The sequence below is a fragment of the Micromys minutus genome (genome assembly GCF_963924665.1).
Source record: "Micromys minutus genome assembly, chromosome: 21".
In the NCBI taxonomy this organism is placed as follows: Eukaryota; Metazoa; Chordata; class Mammalia; order Rodentia; family Muridae; genus Micromys; species Micromys minutus.
Window position 1 is genome coordinate 27,578,372 of NC_137956.1, and position 15,412 is coordinate 27,593,783.

The 15,412-nt window shown below is 41.9% G+C and overlaps 1 protein-coding gene across 1 annotated transcript in view; it reads right to left on the reverse strand.

Annotated features, from left to right (window-relative positions):
- Nucleotides 1-15,021, reverse strand: part of PLS1 (plastin 1) — a gene marked incomplete at both ends in the record, with an annotated part of 41,868 nt that extends 26,847 nt beyond the window's left edge. Inside the window, 5 exons of the mRNA XM_080934822.1 lie at nt 3,602-3,683; nt 5,236-5,368; nt 6,577-6,706; nt 8,084-8,247; nt 14,952-15,021. Of these exons, the coding sequence (XP_080790948.1) occupies nt 3,602-3,683; nt 5,236-5,368; nt 6,577-6,706; nt 8,084-8,247; nt 14,952-15,021 (579 nt within the window). The remainder of the gene's footprint in view (nt 1-3,601; nt 3,684-5,235; nt 5,369-6,576; nt 6,707-8,083; nt 8,248-14,951) is intronic.
- Between the last annotated feature and the right edge of the window lie 391 nt (nt 15,022-15,412).

The following is a 15,412-nucleotide window of genomic DNA, read 5'->3' on the forward strand; positions in this document are numbered from 1 at the left end:
GCAAACATGGTGTTCATCTTGGATTTCTCATCCATTTTCTTCTATGTTCTGTATACCACTGAGCTGACCACCTAAAACAAAAATACTTTCACCACATAGAAAAGTGTGCACTGTCCTGGACGGCTTCTGATGTCACCTCTATTTGATGAAATATCCCAGTCTTTAACAACAATCTCAAACTGTAAATTCCTTACTTCCTACCACTTGAAAATTCTCATTGCTCATAAAGGTTTAATTCTAGAAGAGTTTATTTTTAAAATGATCTTAGAGGGCTGGGCTTTATTTAATAATATTAAAAGCATACTTTTGTTATTTGGATTTGCATAGCATAAATTTTTCTCCATTAAGAATGCCCAAATGAAATTTATATTTTTCCTAGTTATAGTACATATAACTGCATGTAGGATAAAGTTAAAACTACATATGTGTATATACATTTTAGTATATGTAAACATTAAGTATCAGTGTGTATTTTGTGTATGTGAATATATCCATTACTGTCTTAGTTACTGCACTACTTCTGTGAAGAAACACTCTGATCAAGCCAACCTTTATAAAAGAAAGCATTCAATTGGGGTTTGCTTATGGTTTCAGAGGATAGTCCATTATCATCATGGTGGGAAGCAGAAAGGAGCAGTAGCTGAGAATGTTACATCCTCATCTGAAGGCAGCAGGGAGAAGCTGGGCCTGGGCCTGGCATGGGCTTCTTGGTTTTTTGAAACCTCAAATCCTACCCACAGTAACACACTTCTAGCAAGGCCATACCTCCTAACCCTTCTAATCCTTTCAAACAGCTCCACAACCAGGGGACTAAGCATTCAATATGAGCCCATGAAGGCCATTCTCATTCAAATCACCACAATTATACTATTTTTGTGTTGTTTTTGGTTTGTTAGTTTGTTTTTACATTTAGTAACAGATTTAATTTCTTGCAGCTAGTTTTATATTGATTTATATATTTATATTTTTTCTTTTCTCCATTTTGAGAAAGAGGCTCCTATAGCCGAGGCTCCCCTCAAATGTATTCTGTACAACAATGACCCCTAACTCTTGCTCCTCCTGCCTTACCTACAAGTGCTGGGATTCCAGACATTGTCACCACACTGGGCTTGACCTCCTGACTTTTGCAGTCTTATTTAAATAGCTAATTTCATTTGGTGATAGTTCAGAAGCATAACTTACTTATAATCATGAATCTTCTTCATGGATTCTTTTACATTGAATTAATCAATTAATTGACAAGCATGTGTATGCATATGCCCATATGTCCCACAACACATGTTTAGGCCAGAGGACAACTTGCAGTAAGTGACACTCTCCTTCTACCATATGGGGTTTGGGGACTGAAGTCAGATTATTTGACTTGGTAGTAAGAGCCCCTTACCTGCTGAGCCACCCTCACATCATTTGTGTGTGTGTGTGTGTGTGTGTGTGTGTGTGTGTGTGTGTGTGTGTGCATGTTTATGGACATGTGTTCATGTATGATCCTGCATGTTTGTGAGGCACATGTATATGGAGGCCAGTGGACAACCTGAGGTGTCATCCCTCCCTTGGGTGCCCCATCAAGCAAGCAGAGCTGGCAGCCATGGAGTGTCCAGGACCTTTCTGTCTCCACTTCTCTACCTCAGGCGTACAAGCTCTCATCACCAGCTTTTAAAAATGGAGGTTCTGGACACTGACTTCAGGCCCCCATGCTTCCGAGGCAACTGAGTTGCCACTGAGCCTTCTCCCAAGCCTCCCTCATCTTTCCTAGATTAGACACTTCAGGGTCATAGAGGAGTCTTGAGGCTGGGGATTTTGCTCAGTGATCGACCTCTGTGTTCAGTTGCCATCTCTGGCAAAAAACGAAATCACAGAATAGTCTTCATTTCTTGATCTGTCCATTTCCTTAGTTTTATAACCTCCACACACCACTAGCCTCATTCAGCTTTCTGAAGCACAGCCTCACATGACTGTCATGAGGTGGAAAATGGTACGCCATAATCTTGTCTTCTGTAACAGACCAATTAGTCTTTTTGTGGTGGGGGGGGTTGTTGAAGTTGGTCTCAGTGTTACCAGACAATCCTCAGACCTCTCCTCCCCTTACCCCACACCCCAGTAGGCACCAGCATCGTAACAGTAATTTTCTAGAATATATCTTTCACTCTGGATCCTAAAATCTTAAACTACCAAGACAGAGATGACATCCATGGCACGCTCTCTCAAAATCCCCACTGTTTTCTCATTTTCCATCAATACTCTCAAGCATCCTAAAGGCTTGGACTATTCATCGAATAGGAAAAATGTCTCTAAAAACTAAACTGTATGATATTTAGCCCCTCAGCTCCATTCTGTAGCTACTGTGAATTAATTAATCACAACATATTTTATGTTATTTAATGTACTCTGCACAAGTGTTAAAAAAAAGTCTAGCAGTTTGTAAACAGTTTATAAAACCACAGGAAATGCCGTAATTCCATAGTCAGTGCTGTAAGCACTTATGACCTGTTTCTTTCTAAAAAGGGAAGGCAGATATAAACATTTTTGGTATTCACACTCACTTACTGAAAAGCCTACTGCCAAATGTGAGAGAAATTAATCTTCTGGCTACTGTGTTGAAATGGTCTTTGACAATGGTATTTCTACTTGGCAGATGTATCATCACTGGCTTATTATCAAGGAAGGGGCGAGAAAGTCCTGTGCTCAGCACCAGGTTTTCCATTTCTCAAGGATGACAATAGAGGGGAACACCTTTTCCAAGCTCAAAAATACTCCTGTGTCACTGTCTAAGGTCATAGTTTGCTTGAGAAGAAAGGCAATATAATTTTAGCAAAATCAAAAATTGCACATCCCCTGATCTCACAGTATATATCTCATCATAAAATTTCTGGAAAGAGTCAGGGAATAATTCACATCATGGCTTGTTTAGTTGTTCGGTTTTCAGTCTGGGTCTCTCTGTATATCCCAGAGATCCACCTGTCTCTGCCTCCTGAGTGCTGGGATTAAGAGCGTGCACCATGCTCAGCTCACATACGTTTTAAAATACTCATTTGCTTAGCAGGTGTAAAAGGGAAAACCGGGGACGATAAATTCAGACTCTGGTTATCCTCTAAGGAAAAATTAGCACAGAGAGAATAAAACTTTGTGTACTAGTGAAATGTGACCAGACTGCGTGGTGCCCTCTTTAGTCTGCAGCTCCTGATTGGGCTAGCCTGCCACGTGCCCTGAGTGAAAGTGAAAAAAGGAGGGTGAAGAAAAAGGAGGCAGAGGGTACAATGTAAAGGGAAGAAGAGGGGAAGATGGAAGGAAGGGGAAAGGATGGGGAGGGGCAGAGAGATGGAAGAAAAGGAAGAAGAGAGAACAGACACTGGCATCCAGTGACTGGTCATCAATAAAATAACAATTGTAATATAAACTGGTACTATTATCTTTAATAAAGGAATTTATCCCAAGTACTTAAGAGTCTTAATTTGTTCTATGATAAAATGTAGCTTGGTCTCTGTTCCAAACAGAGATTGTTTTCACTTTTTTTTTTTTAAGTGAGAGCTTATGTTTAATGCCCCAGCACCACTGGACAGTTCTGAGCGCGGTCACACGTTACCAGCCAGAGGCAGGTACTCACCGACACCGTGAACGGAGTGAGCTTCCTCTTATTGATGGCTCTTTCGTCAATGGTATCTGGTTCAGACAAGTTGATCATTTTGCTGAAGGGAAGATAGGGACCACTTAGCTGAACATTTCTAGAACGTTTTGATTCACTGTGGCAAGCAGTCAGACCGGTTACCTTTGAAACCAATAGCTTTTCTATTTTACTGAGCTTCCGTTCATGGCAGAAGCTTCATTAGAAAACCTGAGACATCTGTCTGTCCAAGCAGCACTGCCCTTTGCGGCCTGTGTCCGCCAAGCCTCACTGTTTCCTCAGATGGTCAACATCAGCATTCGGTCATCAACCCGAAACAAACTCTAAAACAGCCGACTCCCGTGGAAGTCAGCACACTATGAATTTGTTGTCTCAGAAGGTAAAGGAACAAACCCCTTGGCTGAAAACTCTAGTAATGTTAGATATTTTAGCTGGACCCTGGTGACACATCCCTTTAATCCCAGCACTAGGGAGGCAGAGGCAGGTAGATCTCTGAGTCCAAGGCCAGCCTGACCTACACAGTGAGTTCTGGGACAGCCAGAGCTACATGGTGAAACTCTGTCTTGAAAAATTAAAAAAAGGAAAAAATTAGACATTTGAAAAAGAAAAATATGGATTTTGTCTCTATGTATCAGAATATATGTTATCTTTGGAAACTAAAATAAGAAAGTAGTTTTGGCTCATAGTCAGAAATTCTGTAAAAGTTAGGGGAAGAGATAAAAATTATAAGTGGAGACCAAGGTATATTTTATAGATACTGATTTTCTATACTTACAAGCAGGATTAAGGATTTTGTTTCCTGAAGACAGCATGCCAGGTACTGAGTTAGTAACAGGTGTCATGGGTATTTGTGACATACATTTTCTATTTTGTAATTGTACTATTTTTTTTTTTAATTTAAAAAAAGACACATTGTATAAAGATGTGAGCTGGGACTTGGTGCTGGAGAGAGGGCTCATTAGTTAAGAGCATCTCTTGGTCTTGAAGAAGACCAGAGTTCAGTTCCCAGCACCCACAAGGTGGCTCCCAAGCATCTGAAACTGTAGTTGCAGGGATTTGATGCCTTCTCCTGACCTCCCCGGGCATCAAGCATGGGTGCTGGGAATATACATGCAAGGAAAACACACACACAGGGAAACAAAAAAGTTGAATTTGAAGTGTTTTTCTTTGAAAGAGAAGTATGTTATGACCATACATCTGTGGTAAACATGACAAAGACAGGAGTTAGAAAGTTTACAGTGTAGAATGAAACAGACAAAAAGGAGCCGAAGCCGGAATGAAATACTGCTTCGGTTGGGTCTAATGGAGGCGTGTTTTCCTTCTACGCCCGTTCTCCACACGCTCCGACCCCAGTCAGCACTCTCTTAAAGAGAAGTGAAAAGAAAAGCCATGTCAACATTTTACAATGCAGTAAGGCATTCAGAAACTCCATGGCATTAACATGGTAACAGATAAAAGAGGCACCACAAAATATTATATCACAGGGGAATGAATGTTGAAAAGCACACAGCACTTAAGTCTGGACAGTCATGACTAACTCATCCTCCAGGTTGCAGTGTCCAGGGAACACCTGTCACTGGGTCAGTCAGAGCACACAGCTCCTGTGTTCAGCTCACCAAAGAAGGATGCCATCTGCAAGCGATTTGAAAAGGCTGCCATCGTTGGGGTTCATGGGTAGAAGATGGCTACAGTCTGCGTCATTCTCTAGAGCTTTGTTTATCCAGTTAACAAAAGCCACTTTTTCTTCCTCTGAAAACAGAAAAGCCTCAGTAGGCAAACTTCATTCACATCATTTATCACACTGACAAGAACATACTTGTTCATTTCCATTAAGTGCTAGTGAGCAACACTATTGAACACTACTGAGATTCGATCAAGGACTTCGGGGATGGAGAAAGGAGATTCACTGCGTGGTAGGCGAGAAGGAAGGTGTGCATCTTACATTAGTATAAAATGCATTTGGTTTGATGTTAACATGTTTCCAGATGTAAACAGCTACTAAAATCACTGAGTTAGAAACATATCACAAGAGGCCAATTATACAACATCTACATATAGGTTGTTTAAATCAAAGGAAAAGGTAAGAAAAAAATCAATAGAAATAAACTCTATCACCTAGGAAGATTTAAAACTGCTGTGATGGGGGCTTATAAAAGAAGTATTGGGTTAGGGCTGGGAAGAAGGTGGCCAGTCGGGGCGGGAGAGGTCCACCTACATTACAGATGTGTATAAAATGACCACAATGAAGCCCAGTACTGAATACAGTGAACGTGTGTAAAGGATAATAAACACACATGTGCGTGTGCATGAGTCTATGTGCTTCTGGAGGAGGTTCTTAACAGGCACAAGCCTTTTAAGAGAGTTAATGTTATTTTGGGTTTCAAAGTGAGGGAATGACCCAGGGATCCAATCAGACCAGGCACATCAGGTGACACTTGGTGGCCTGATCAAAACCAAATCAAGTATCCCCATTCGTGGAAAATAGAAGGGAAAAGATCCTTACAATAAGCAAAAATTTCCCTTTTCTCAGATCAGCTCTACAAGTCAAGTGTGTCACCATGATGAGAAAGTCACTCAAAAAGTGGTGTCCAAGGCTGGAGTACAGCTAGGGTACCCCAAGTGTGCCCAAGGCCCTAGATTCAATCCTCAGAGATCGCTGTCCAAAATCCTTTACAAATTCTCCAGACATCATAATGGAACCCGCCCAGTATGGAAACACAAACAGCATCTGTCCTCGATGGCTTTGGTTTTGACACACAGTAGGACCGTGAGCACAAGCGCTCGGTAACGCTGGCATCACACTGGCAGCATTTTTATATCACAGTATAATTAAGTCTGCAGCTTTTCTCCCCTCCACTGTATATAAAATAATGGTACAAGTTAGAAAAGCAGCTTAAACTGGATGGCATTTTCTAAACATATCAATGATCGACAGGCCAGATCCGGAGAGCCGATACCTGAATAAGAATGCTGGGTGCCCTCGCTGGAGATGGATGACGTCCCCCCAATAGCAGTGATCCCTTCTCTTTTGTTAATTATTTTTCGGAATGTCTTGCTGATATCTTTGCTTTTTAATTCTTGCATCAGCTGGAATGGAATATAAGTTAAAACTGAGACATTCTAGTGACATGAAGGATAGCCAATGTTTGCATTTATCTGGAATAACAGACGTAAGCAGGAGACGGGTGCTCTCATACTCAACACTTGTATAAACAGACAACTCTGCCATCTTGCTAATCACACAAAATGGACTACTGTTTGCAACCCAACATTATGTTACAGCTGAGCTGAAACTGAAGCCACTGAAAATATTATTCTATAGCCAAAGTCTTTAATACTATACTATATTACTTAATACTAATACTATAGCCCATGAAATCACTGCATAACAATGAGTAAGATACTTCAGTGAAGGCAAACAGCTGCCTGAACACCTCCAGGATAAACAGATGTTCAAGTAAGTAAGTCGTGTTTGTAGGAATATCTAGAGGCTTAACCGAAACTCATCTCCCAGTCATTCCCTGAGCTCTACAGAGAGCAGCAAGGCTAAATGAAATAATAATCTGCACATGTAGCAGCAGTGATGACTCTTTTATGATCTAATCACATCACCTCTTCCGACGTAAGTGACCTCCTGGAAGTCAGGATAAAAGAAAAAACCCTACACGGCCCCACCAAACCTGATTCCTGCTTACTTCTCCAGCTAGATTTCTCACCCCTCAGTTCCTCCCTTACTAATCGTCTTTCTGATGAATTGGTTGATTGATTGATTGATTGATTGATTGAGAGATCTAGCATCTCCAGTGCTACAGGACTCAGGGATACAAAGGCACGTTTAATTGCTTCCCACATTATTTGCCTGACCCCACTTCCTATTTAACTTCTTTCTCCAGACGTCTTCACTTCACATCTTCACAGATGAAGGCGACTTCCCTGAGCCCCTGGGTCCTCCATCCTCCCCTTCCAGCTCAGCTCCAAGCATCCTAAATGCTCATGGGGCCTGAGCTGTTTGTCCTACCATGGCTGGCACTTCCGTCTGCTGGTGTGACTCTGCCCTCCCTGCCATATGGACATGCCACAAAAGCAAGGACCACAGTTCTTTCTGCTCGTCACATCAGTCACAACGCCCAGAGCTCAAATATTTATTTAGTAGATAAAGAATACAAACTAAAAACTTTACATCTTACTTATTCATTCTACTAATGATCAACAATATTCAACTTAATACAGTTATTCTAGGGCCTGCATGATTATTATCTGAACTTGACTTCCATTCAATATTCTCCTTTGTTGTATAGTTTGTGGAAATTATTTCCACAATAAGATTAGTTATTAACGTCATCATCATTTTGAAAGCAGTGTTTTTGTCTGGCCTCTGCAGCCAGGTTGTATCAAACCTAACAAAGGCATTGTTGAAATCCTACTTGAGACAAAATGATTGATAACTAGGAAAGTATTACTCACCGACACAAACTCCTCAAAACTGATTTTACCATCTTTGTTGTTGTCAGCAACTACTAAAATTTTCTCCACAATCTCACGAACCTTGTACCCAGGAAGAGGCAGGCTTGCCTCCTTAAATAGGTCCTGAAGTTCATAGTCACTAACATAGCCACTGTTGTCAATGTCTGCAAAGATACATGGTAAACTGTCAGATGAAGGAAAGGCAGAACCCTAAAGGTTTGTTTCATAGTGGGAGGGAGGAGCTACTACTCTGGCAGTTGTCAACCTGTGGGTCTCAACCACTTTGGGGTTTGAATAACCCTTTCATAGGGAGTACCTGAGACCATCAGAAAATACAGATATCTACATTATGATTCGTAACAGTAGCCAAGTTACAATTATGAAGTAGAAACAAAAATAATCTCATGGTTGGGGTCACCACACCATGAGGAACTGCACTGAAGGGTCCCAGTGTTAGGAAGGTGGAGAAACAGTGTTTTATTCTTGTTTCTGAATGATACAGGATGTGTGGACATTAGCTACTTCTCCATTGCTATGATAAACACCATAACAAGACAGCTAACAGAACAAGGAGCTTATCTGGGCTGATGAGTCCAGAGGGTTAGGAGTCCATTAGGGCAGGAGGAAGAGGCCTAGGGCTCACATACTGAACCACAGCATGAAGGAGAAAGTGAACTAAAAATGACCTGATTCATTAACCTCTCAAAGCCCACCCTCAGTCATCTAGCAAGCCCATACCTCCTAAACCTTCCCAAACAGTGTTACCAACCGCGTACCAAGTATTCAAATGACAGAGACCATGGAGACGTCTCATTAAAATAATCACACCGTACAATACACTTAATCAAAGCACTCGTGCTTAAATAGAGTTTATGTCATAGATTTAGAGTTCACGTATGTATTTTAAGTGTCTAGTATGGACAGAACTCTGAAAGAAATCTGTTTCAGAGAAATAAGCCTGGGGGAGGGGCGGTACCAGAGATATAAAAGAAAAATGTCAGCAAGGGTCAAGAGGGAATAACCTCCCAGACTTTCTGCTGATAAAATTTATAAAATGGGAGCTAAAAAGATAGCTCAGTGGTTAGGCACATTTGTTGCTCTTGCAGAGAACTGGGATTCAATTCCCAGCACTCATGTGGTAGCTTACAATTATCTGTAACTCCAGTTCTAGGAGATCCAATGCCCTCTTCTGATCTTCAGGGACGCCAGCCATGCATCTGGTGCTTACACATACATGCAGGCAAAACATTCACATACATAAAATAAATTAAGTAAATCTAAAAAAGTAATTTTTAGTTATTATTTTATAATAGTGCACATCTTTAGTCCCAGCACTCTGGAGGCAGAAGAAGGAGGGTCTCTGGAGCCACATTCCTTACATAACATCTCCCTGCTGCATATAAAACACATGTACTCATTTTTCTCTGGTGGTGGTTAACTTGTTGATAACTTATTGCTTATATGTATTTCTCATACTGTTGTACATGCTTAACCATGTTTGATAATATTTTGGGATTGTATGTTAAAGAAATTTTACCCATACATTGGGACTTTTGGAAATACACTTCTAAATGCTTTCATGTTGTCTATCACTAAGATGCCTTGGACAGGTGGCAGGGTTCCCTAGAGACTGGGAACTCTTTTGGAGTCAGAACAAAGACAACACAAAACAGTTCTGCTTGGTTGCAAACTCCTTGAGCTCCTTCAGTCCTTTCTCTAACTCCTCCACTGGGGGCCCAGTTCTCAGTCCAATGGTTGAGCATCCACCTCTGTATTTGTCAGGCTGTGGCAGAGCCTCTCAGTAGACAGCTATATCAGGCTCATGTTAACATGCACTTCATGGCATCTGATGGTATGCACTCACTGATAAGTGGATATTAGCCCAAAAGCTTGGAATACCCAAGATACAATTCATAGACCACATGAAGCTCAAGAAGAAGGTCAATGTGGATGCTTCAGTCCTTCTTAGAAGGGAAACAAAATACTCACAGGAGGAAACACAGGGACAAAGTGTGGAGCAGAAACTGAAGGAAAGACCATCCAGAGACTGTCCCACCTGGGGATCCATCCCATATACAGACACCAAACCCAGACAACTTACTATTTTCACATTTAAGTAATACATTATGTTCATGCAGCACTCCACATTAGTTGTGCCATTTTCTATCTTGTTTCTTACTGATGCCCTAGTGAGCTCTAACTGCATTTCGGTCTGTCGTATTGCTTGGTGTAGTTTTTGTTGTTGAAGCACTTCGTTTCCTCTGGCTGATACTAGAGTGCCATCAAGAGCCCTCAGGAACCCTCAGGAGTAGAATGCTCAGTAAGAATCTCCCCAAATACAAAGGAGAAGAGATATCCAACCCAACCGATAACACCACAGCAACAAAGAAACAACAACAAAACAAGGCAAGGTAACATGGTGTCTCGGAAAGATCCGAACTCCCCAGCTACCAAATTTAAAGGTGCTGAATGAAGATCTCCTAAGTTTACTAGTAAAGAAAATGATCAGTGACCCCAAATAGGATTACAAACCACGCAGGGGAAGGAAGGAAAAGAGGGATGGAGGGAGGAGGGGAGAGAGGAAAGGATGGAAGGAAGGACGGAGAGAGAGAGAAAGGGAAGGGGAAAGAAAGAAAGGAAGGAAGGAAAAAAGAAAGGAAATCAATCCAGAACATAAAGAAACCCCCAGCAACACTGAGGGCCAAGTCAGTAAAGCACCGGGATATACAAAAAAGCAACAAAGAAAAGAAAATCAGCAAAAGTATTAAGGGATGGGGTGGGGCACTAAATGAACAGAAATTCTGGAGATTGAAAACTTTATGAACCAAATAAATATGCAGTGAAAAGCACCCATTGTCAATGGGCCCAACCATGCAGAAGAAAGAAAACCAGGGACAGACAATTAGGTTGATAGAGTGCTACAGTCACACATTAACAAATGCAAAGAGGGAGAGAGGATAACCATATGCTAAGGAACTCTAAGGTAAGATCAAACGAGTAAACATAATAATCCATCAAGTAGGATCTCAGATAAAAATTAAAGAATCTATCAACAAAACTGTAACTAGTCTATAGAAAGAAATGGACATCCAATCACAAGAGACACTGAGAACCCCAAATAAACATGACAATAGAAAAATGTCTCCTTAATATATTTCAGCCAAGATTTTATTAAAAATATAATATTGAAATCTGTAAGGAAAAACTAGCAACTCATCTATAAAAAAAACACATCAGATAACACGAGCTATCTTACTGTACCCTAAAAGCCAGTAAGCATAAAATGTCATATTTCAAGTCTGTAAAGTAAATCACTGCTGACTAAGGAAGCTGTCTCCTGCACAGCTATCAATGGAAACTGATGCAGAAATAAGGACCTTTTGAGACAAGCGCAAACTAAGACAGCAGTGCAGAAAATGCTTGAAGGGATTCTGTGCAAAGAGAAAAAAGAGGAGCCTAGGTGTATGCCTTTAATCCCAGAGGCGGAGGTGGAGAGGAGGCAGGTGGCTCCAGGTTCACTACCACCAGCCCGGTCTACAGAGTGAGTTACAGGACAGCCAGGGCTACACAGAGAAACCCTGTCTGGAAAAAAACAGCAGTAACAAATGAGAGAGAAGGGATGGGGGAGGGCAGAGCACAGAAAGAGCCTCGAATAACAAAGGAGCACTAGAAAGGACTCTGTAGAGCCCAACACAGTAAGCCAGGAATCCCTAATACTAATAGGGCAGAGGGAGAGGGAGAGGAGGAGAGACTGAGACCAAACTCATATGGAACCACAAAACACTCTTTTTAAAAAAAAATTTTATTGGATATTTTATGTATTCACATTTCCAATGTTATCTCCCTTCCCAGTTCCCCCATCTCCCCATCCAAAACACTCTTAATACCCAAATCAATCCTAAACAGAAGGAGCAGTGCTGGAGGCCTTACAGTATCTTACCTCAAACTACACTACAGAGTCATAGTAACCAAAATGGGTGCTGGTACAAAAGCCGACAAACAGATATGGAATACAGGTCCCAGAGGTAAACATATACACTGATGGCTGTGGAGATCTCCTAAGTTTACTAGTAAAGAAAATGATCAGTGACCCCAAAAAGGATTACAAACCAAGCAGGAGAAGGAAGGAAGAGAGGAATGGAGGGAGAAGGGGAGGGAGGGAGAAGGGTAGAGAGGGAAGGATGGAAGGAAGGAGCAAGAGAGAAAAAGGGAAGAGGAAAGAAAGGAAGGAAGGAAGGAAGGAAGGAAGGAAGGAAGGAAGGAAGGAAGGAAGGATTTCAGTCCGACCCCAGACTGAAATCACTAGACAGAGACACAGGTGAAACATCTTGAGACAGGCAAAGAGCTTGAATAAACACTTCTTTAGAGAAAGCATACCAGTCACCGTAAGAAATTTGCTCAACCTCTGTACTCATTTGGGAGTTACAAAACTGCAACAGGATTCCACTTGCAACCTATAAGGGTGGCTGTTACAAAGCAAACAACGTGACAGAGCAGGCAGTGGTAAGGATGGGCAAAAATGAGAACAATTGTACCATGTTGGTGGAGATAGGAAGGGGCACCGCCACAGTGAAAAGGAGTCAACTGTACCCCAGAAATCAAATGTGGGTGCAACAGGACCTTCTAAGTCCACATCTGGAGCACATCTGGGGTTCTAAACAGTTATTTGTGCACCCGTGTTCTCAACAGCGTGATCCAAAACAACCAGGAAGCCAGAAGGCAAGCAAAGTGCTGCTGCTGCACACACAAGAGAATACTATCCGGGCTCTGTAAGGAGGGTAGGAGTGACACACTAACTGACAAAGTAGTCACAAAACCACAGCTACTGGATGATTCTATCTGTGCAAAGGACCTACAAGAGGAAGATCCAGTCAGATAGCACAATGGTGGTTTCCAGGGGCTGGGGGAGAGAGCCCTGGGAGCAACTGTTTAACAGATGTGGAGCTCTAGTGTGGCAAGATGAAAGAGACTAGTGGGAAAGGATGGTGGTCCCAGTAAGTGAATGGACTTGCTCCCACTCAACAGGACACTCAACATGAGCAAAATGCTCTGGGGTGTCTTAACTCGGTTTTAAAAAGAAAACAGGGCAGACATATTTTTAAGTGCCCACCTTTTTCAGGTCACCTCAAAATACCCCCATCCAGGGCTGGAGAGGTGGCTCAGTAGTTAAGGGCACTGACTGCTCTTCCAGAGGTCCTGAGTTCAAATCTCAGCAACCACATGGTGGCTCACAACCATCTGTAAAGGAATCGGATGCCCTCTTCTGGTGTGTCTGAAGACTGCTATAGTGTACTTAAATATAACTAATAAATAAAGAAGTATAAAAATACCCCCTTCAGGGAGGCTGCATGGGTGTGTTCTGCCTTTGGAAGAGTTGTTTGTACTTCCTGAGCTCAAGACTCCATTTCTCTTGTAAAAAGTCAGCACGTCCACGCTCTGCCGGTGTTCGTGGCTCGCTCACAGAGCAAATGATCTTGCTGTCAAAATTATTCCATCAGTGGACTGTCTGTTCAAAATACCATTAATTAAATATAGCAAGATCATGTTTCCATGAGTCAGAAAGATTAAAGTTGACACGCTCGACAAAGAAAACAGATTACTAACCCATTTTACTTGAGACCCAGGAGGGGTCTGTATAGTGACTACACCACCGAGCTGGCAGAACCACTTTTATTACCTGGTTCTGAGCGCCTAAAATAAGAGTGGACATTTCAATAACTGCCCGATTCTTGGCTTGGAAAAAACGCCGAGCACTGCAGACAATATTCTGCAACATTTATTGCTAATGGCTTTCTGCCAATCATGCCCTATCTGCGTGACATTCCAGTGACAAATGGGAACACTTCCACTCCCCTGTCCAGGCAGAAGAGGAAGGCTCGGAGAGTTTTATAAGTACGTATTTACAGCCTGATGATTCGTGGATCACTTCTAAAAGACAAGAGAAGCTATACTTTCAAACCAATAATGATTAATGATAATAATAATTATCATTATCATCATCACACTCTAAGGTTAGCCCTACAGTTTTAGTCATTGCTCAGGAGGCTGCTGAGATGCCCAAGAGTGAGACCACCCGAGGTCACACCCCTGCTCCATCACCTTTTGTTTTCCAAGCAGCAGATTATGACCCACGAACTCTGCTGAGGGTGAGCCGGGGGCTTAGTGTCTGTGCGGAGCTCAGCTTCCAGAGTTCACTTTCCACTGCAAGCATTTATAAACTAAAGCAAGGGAAGGAGGGAGGGAGGGACAGAGGGACAGTGTCCGTGTTCTCCTCGTTTACCAAAGTTCTTAAACAGGAAAGTGTCAAACCGATTTGACAAAAAGTAAGGAAACTGTTTTAGAAGAGAAGAATAGAGCTGCTAGGCCGATACAGTCAAATTGAAACATAGGATGATTTTAGAGAATGAAGGGGGGAAAGGAGAAACTCGGTCTTTGAAAACAATAGTAAGATTTTTTTTTTTTAATTATATATAGGAGGGAAAAGGAGACATATAGCCGTTAAAAACAAAACTACATTTTTAAGTGTTCTGTATTGAGTAAGTGTTTCTGTTGGTGACTAAGGCAGGAGGTGGAGCTCAGTTTACACACAGGGAAGCCTTTCTGTATTTCCTTTTCTGTGGTGAGCATACCATGCAAAGTGCGTTCAGTCACGGTCATTCATTAACCTGGGTTATCCTCTAAAGTCCAATTCCCCTAGAAAGGCAAGCTCGTCTTTAGCTTATCTTTGAGAAAAAATTAGGTGAAACCTGCATAGAAAAAGAAAGGGAATGCCTTGAGGCGAGCTGAGCCACAGGAAGACAAGGACGCTGCCCTGTCCCTGTAGCCTGGCAGCAAGCAGAAGCGGAGGCCACAACGTCCTCAACCTTACCTATCTTATTAAATGCTTCTTGAAGCTCTTCAAGCTCCTCCCGAGAAATGGTGGTGGTACTGTTTTCCATCTTTAAACTGGAGAGGCTACTTCAGGTCTTTGTCTCTAGAAAGAACACATTACAAAAAGAATATTAGCTCCCGTGGAATGTTTGATACTGCATGTCAGGCATACAGGAAGTAGGGTCTCTGCAAGAAGTCACCCAGAAGGTCTGGCTGACAAGGAACAAACAGTAGGTCACCTGGTGACACATCCAGATCAAGTCAGGAAACAATAACAAACTCAGCATGGGGAGGGGGAGGGAGGCTTGGTTTCCACACCGTGTTTCTGTAAGACATAAGCGTCTCAACAGTCTGTATGATTTTCATCTGTATTTGAGCTGACTATTTCAGTTTAGGGGAAGCATTGCATTTGGACATATAAAGGACAAAAAAGTAAACTTAATGACATGCACAATAGCC